Below are 6,071 nucleotides of genomic sequence, written 5' to 3'. Positions count from 1 at the left end.
AACCCGATTACTCGCCGATTAATCTCCGATTAATCATTTTTAGGAGCAATCCGTTCCGATTTTCAAAAATCCGTTTAATTAAACGGTCAACGTCAATTGATGGATCAAAATCGAATTTGGTAATCAAAGTCAGTCAAATTCAAAAATGGTTAATATTTTAACATGAATTTAAACTAGAATTTTATAGTTTTGAAGCAAAAAGAACAATTTTAGACAATTTTGTTAAAAATTCTCTTTATATTATGGTTTTTTTCTATAGTTACACATATAATTTTTAAAATTTAATATTTAAATGTATACAGTACAATCCGATTAATCTCCGATTAATCCCCGAATTACCGATTAATCCTTTCAAAGTCCCGACCGATTAATCCCCGAATAGCGAATTTTGCAACCTTGCTTCTAACTATCTAAATTTAATTTAGGCTTATTTATTAGAATAAGCAATTGCTAAAAAACAGTAACACCCAACAACAAACCAAGACATAAGCCTAAATTTTGATTGGTTTTAAACCTATATTTCATGTATAGAACCCATAACCTCTCCAAACCAAGAAATAATGAACTTTTGAGACCAAAAAAAGAAGAGATAAAACCTTAAAGTAAAAGCAACAAAACCAGAACACATGCACAACACATACATGTACAAGTCTATATCTCTAAGTCTCAAATTCCAGCAGTTATATCTCAAGTCTATATTCATGTATTCATATATATATTCAACAAAAGCAATGTAACAATTGCATGCTTTCATTCAGTTTAAGTTGTATCATTTGGACACAACTAAGCATTTACCATTACTACATCATGTAGCTAGGCAGTATACCTAAATCCATAGAAAGAGCTAAGGCTGCAAAGAAATGTTACATACGAAAGTCCAAAACGCAAACTCTTTTGTTGCTAGTACACGCAGCGATCTTGTCACCTTTCTTGTCCCAGCTGATATCAAATATACTCCCATTGCTAGAATATGTTTTGATAATCTTGTCATCTTTTAGTGACCAAACATGCATGTACCTATCCAGAGAACCAGTTGCCACATATTCACCATTCGGACTGAATGACAGAGCAAAAACAGCCTCCCTGATGTTCAGTAAAATCACACAATTAAGATTAGTATATTGTTAATTAGTGGTAATCAGTACACAACTAGCGTATACTCGGTAATTAGATATCGGTTGTTTCATAAGATTCCTCCTTCTCCCTCCGGTCGCCTAGTTACCTTTTTGTCTTTCTCATTTAAACTATTTCCTCTTTATCACTTCCTTCCCTTTGATTGTTTCGATTTAAGTATCAAATCAGATGTATAATTCTCAAATTAATATATCAAATCACTTTCTATTTATATATTTTATTATATATTTGCTTTAAGGTAATAAATTTTTAGGAAAATAAGCTTTGACATTATTTGTTGATGATCGCTTAGCAGAATGTGAATGGGTATTTCTTTTATTTATCTCCACAAATAATATGAAACACCTTTTTAACTGTACCCAATTTGAAACCACCAGGTAATAAGTTCAATAGAGTACACTACTAGAAACATCACTTTTTGGGACGACATTTTTTGACTTTTCCAGACGATTGTCGTCTCGAAAGAGCTTTCCGGAAGACATGTTGTCCCCAATATGTCGTCTGGAATGCTCCGTCCCAAAAAGTTTTTCGGGACGACACTTTGTTTTTTTTTTTTTTTCCGGACGAACGCCCGGATTTGGCGATGTCTCTTGTAGTGGTATCACTTATGATTCACGTATGGCGAGGAAATAATATAGCGAAGTTGCATACCTGTGGCCATTCAAGCTGCTGAGAAGCTTTCCAGAGTTTACATCCCATAGCTTCACAGTAGCATCATATGATGCACTGAAAAAAAAAAAAAAAAAAAAAAAAAAAAAAAAAAAAAATAGGTATTCAAACGGTATGGATAAGAAATAAACTGTGAGATGAAGATTGAAGACGATACCTTGCCAACAATAACTGCTTATTCGGATTCGCTGTTGCAGGTCCCGTTGGACTCCATCTGATTGTGTATATTTCCTGCAAATAATTCATATGAATTTATAGATTCTAGTTAAACATGTGCCAGAGCAAGATGTATGAACTAGTTTATTTGGTGGCATATATATTTATATTATTTATGATATTAATTATAATTATTTTAAAACCAACAGTTTTTCTGCCAAGTCAATGAAATAAAATAACTCACCTTAGTATGATCTGTAAAATCATGAACATGTTTTTCCTTCTTTGACCTCCAAATCTAAACAAGTACTAATTCAATACAACACATCTATATGCTTTGCCAGTCAAAAAAATGATACGGTTAATTATTAGCATAACCTTTACAGTGTTATCATCCGAACCAGAAGCCAATATTGAAGCTGTTGGGTCCCATCTGACACAATTAACTTCACCCTGAAACCGAGAAAAGTTCAAAATATCAATTGACTGTTGCAAAATCATGAAGCTAGTTACTATAACCTGAACAGAAAGACTATCAAAGATCCATATAACCTAGTTAAATTTTTGATTTTGTTAGATGGCACTTCATAACCACTGTTTCCTATTTATCTCCCATTTATTTGTATCATATTGTACACAAGTACAAGTGTGTTGTAGCACATGAGCATTTTTTTTAGTACATTATGAAAGCCCGAAACTTAGATAGAAACCATATAAAACATGCAGTTTAATACACCTTATGACCAGATAGTATTTTCACAGGTTGATTTTGTCCAATCTTGCAAACGTAAACCTTAGAATCAGCTGAACCCGAGGCAAATGAGACATTAGTCCGCCAGTCAACATCAAGAACAGGACCTATCAGGTTGTGACACACAGTTTAGTCTAGACAATAACACAAATTCGTGAGTAAATAAATGAAATACTACCTGAATAGAATTTGAATTGTTGCTTTGGTTCATCTGCATTGACATCCCATACAATGGATGTGCTATCAAAGCTTCCAGTAAGAAGGTAATCACCATTGTTACTCCACTTGATACAAACTATAGGTCCCTTGTGTTTACTGAAAGTACTCTTCAGTTCACCTGGATGTAATTATATGCACCCCACCAAAACATTAACCTGACGATTAATAAAAAAATGTGATAATAGCTATAAAACTCACCATTTGGCTGCCATACTCTAGCAATCCCATCGCATGAACCGGTGGCAAGAAGTGTTCCATCCAACTGAAAAGAAAGGAAAAGTATTATGATTAAAAAAAAAAAAAATTCAATCTTTAACTAAAAAAAAATAAAAAAATTCAATCTTTAACTAAAAAAAGTGTCGAGACATCTTTGTTTTTCTCGTTTGGTCTACCTTCAGCATGGTTCAATACACACACTCTCGTTATCCTATGCTGTGCGGTAGCTCTATTAGTCCTGTCCGCAATGGTCCAAATCCTAGCCGTAGAATCTCCAGATCTAAGACTCATCACAACAAGTGTGATTTAGGTAATGAGCATTAATTATTAATTAATTATACATAACATTAGAATCATATATTAAATAAAATATGAAGACTTTTTACAACAATGAAAGTTTGAAGAATAACTTGGCTTAACAAATGAAACACTCACCCTGATGCAAGAAGTGAACCTGCTGGACTCCAAGCACAAGTGCTAACCTATAAGAAGACAAAACAGGCACATTTACTATTCAAGTCAACAATGGATTAGGACTTACGGTTAACAGTTATTATGTTGCGATCAATGCAAAAGATGTACAAACCTCAGAGGTATGACCTTCCAAGACCAGTACATCGGAACTACGGACCCCACAAGCTCGAGGTCTTGAAGGGGAAGAAACATCAATTGGTGCAGGTCCTAAAACATACCCCCGAAGGATTATATACTTTGTTCAGTGTAATAAATACATATTTTCGTGTGATTATAGCAACATAATCCATATATTAGCTTATGAATACCATGTAAACATGGTAATCCACAAACTTAACTTATAAAGGATATCGTGTTAATATATAAAAGAGGAACTAAACAATTATGTTAGCATATAATTAAATAAACAAGTAAATACATTAATAACGAAATAAATAATGAGAAAGATGATAGAAACGCACAGTGAATATCCATTTGTCGTGGAAAGAAGTTTCGTGGAATTGTTTATGAATCATTTTCGGTTCATTTCTCTCTTCTATCTCAATCCAAGGCTCGAATCACAATTGACGCCCTAATTATTGCACGATAAGAGTTAATCTAAGTCTGTTTTACTTTCTTATGTGGAAACTTTTTGGCTTACGCCACCAATGGTGCCCAAAAACAATCCTGAAGTAGATACTAGATATAAACCCCCCCAATAACGCATTTTGAATTGGTTTTAACGGTAATTAAATCAAAAGGGCGAAAACTCAAGATAATGGGAAGAAAAATCATTTTTTTACACGTAATATAAATATCTTGCCAAAACTTAAATCCCTCCTCCCAAATATGACTATAATTGCTACTTAGATCCAAAATTTTTGGAAGAATCGTTTTAATTGTTGAAATAAATTTGAAAACTACAAGACAAAGACTCCCAAAAAAGACTTAGGATGCTTGGCATGTTTCCATACATGATCAACTGAAATATGGATTGACACATGTTTGTCGAACCTGACAGACCATAAGTACGAAATCTCGCAACGTGGTAAAGAATTCCTCTAATAATAAATCACATTCTGATCAATCAACGGTTACGAAGGCAACAACATCCATGTCGCTCTTTTGAAATTGAGATCATACTATATTCAACTTCAATAGATTATATTAGATGTGGACTAATAAATGAATGGAATAATTTCAGATCTAACATATGCTTTGTTCAATTTGAAGAAAACTTACCTCCCAATATCAACTTGTCTGCAAGATTAAAGCTAACCTTACGCTTCCTATCACTTTCATTATCGTTAACAACTATCGCTTTACCCTTATCGTGTTCTTTCTCCTTGCTTTGTTTTTCAAGTTCCTCTGCAGCAGCCTTCTGTTTCTTTTTTTCTTCAACGACTACTTTTAGTTCATGTACATCCTTAGTGAGGAGATCTACAGGACTAATGAATTTAAAGTCTTCGTCTACATCTTCATTCTGTCGAATTCAAAAGCTCAATATCAGCAGTTTAATAAAAAAACAAAACAAACAAAACGAATCAAATAACGAACTGACAACGTCCAAATTCGCTTCCATTTCAATATACTGAATTCCTTTCTGCACAAAAGTGATAAGAGCTCCCGGTGGAACCGAATTTGCATCAATACTTGAATCCTTCATCAGACCTGACTCATGTATAAAATTAAAAGCTGTATGTTCAAAACCTGAAATTAAGATCCATCAACACATCAATTCAACATTTCAACACCATGCCTATTAAGTATTATTGTTTATATGAATGCTGCTATACATATAACTAGAATATTCTTAATACAAACCCTAGATCGACCCGATTTCATATATAGACACTAGAATTAACAGAAACGACATCGTTTGCAAAACCTAACAGACAAGATAGTACAAATTACGAGTTATATAACTAAACGATAGCAGAAATAATATGATTTTAAATGAAATAACACACTTTCAACTACCTAGCATATGTTAATAATCATAATCAAACAGTTAATTAAATGTATGCATGGATGAACAAAATATTGCATCGTAAACATAAATGTGTGCATTTGTGTTACTGTGTATACTCATATAAGTTTTACCCGATTCATGAAGGTAACGGAAGATCATGTAGTTCAATTCGGAGGAGTTGATATTAACCATGTTTCTTGATGAATTTAGTGAAAGATTTATGTAAAGATATCGGAGATTTTGTTGAGAGGATACATTTATATATTTATAATTTCAGTTCTAAACGAAAGCCCAAAATATAGCAGAATATATGCAATAAATTTTGAGATTCTCATATTCTTTTACACATGTCGAAAGCATGAAGACTTTTTTGCAGATCCTTTGTTTGGATTTATTATTATTATTTAATATTTAATTATTATTATTTAATATTTAATATTATATTATTAAGTATTATTATTTATTTATTATTTTCATTAATACATCTTGTCTTCTTATACA

At 32.6% G+C, this 6,071-nt stretch overlaps 1 protein-coding gene across 1 annotated transcript; it reads right to left on the bottom strand.

Annotated features, from left to right (window-relative positions):
* Window positions 1-863: 863 nt before the first annotated feature.
* Window positions 864-5,762, bottom strand: LOC139900156 (WD40 repeat-containing protein HOS15-like). The gene is made up of 15 exons (XM_071882951.1): window positions 5,702-5,762; window positions 5,163-5,308; window positions 4,841-5,081; window positions 4,260-4,285; window positions 3,732-3,854; window positions 3,581-3,627; window positions 3,278-3,425; window positions 3,128-3,191; window positions 2,889-3,047; window positions 2,696-2,817; window positions 2,338-2,412; window positions 2,204-2,257; window positions 1,961-2,034; window positions 1,786-1,860; window positions 864-1,083 (listed from the first exon to the last, which is right to left on the bottom strand). The coding sequence occupies exons 1-15, from the start codon at window positions 5,760-5,762 to the stop codon at window positions 864-866; spliced, it is 1,635 nt and encodes a 544-aa protein (XP_071739052.1).
* Window positions 5,763-6,071: the final 309 nt, after the last annotated feature.

Source organism: Rutidosis leptorrhynchoides, chromosome 3 (genome assembly GCF_046630445.1).
Source record: "Rutidosis leptorrhynchoides isolate AG116_Rl617_1_P2 chromosome 3, CSIRO_AGI_Rlap_v1, whole genome shotgun sequence".
Taxonomy (NCBI): domain Eukaryota; kingdom Viridiplantae; phylum Streptophyta; class Magnoliopsida; order Asterales; family Asteraceae; genus Rutidosis; species Rutidosis leptorrhynchoides.
The sequence above is the reverse complement of the archived record's forward strand: the minus strand, read 5'-3'. Positions and strand labels throughout refer to the sequence as shown.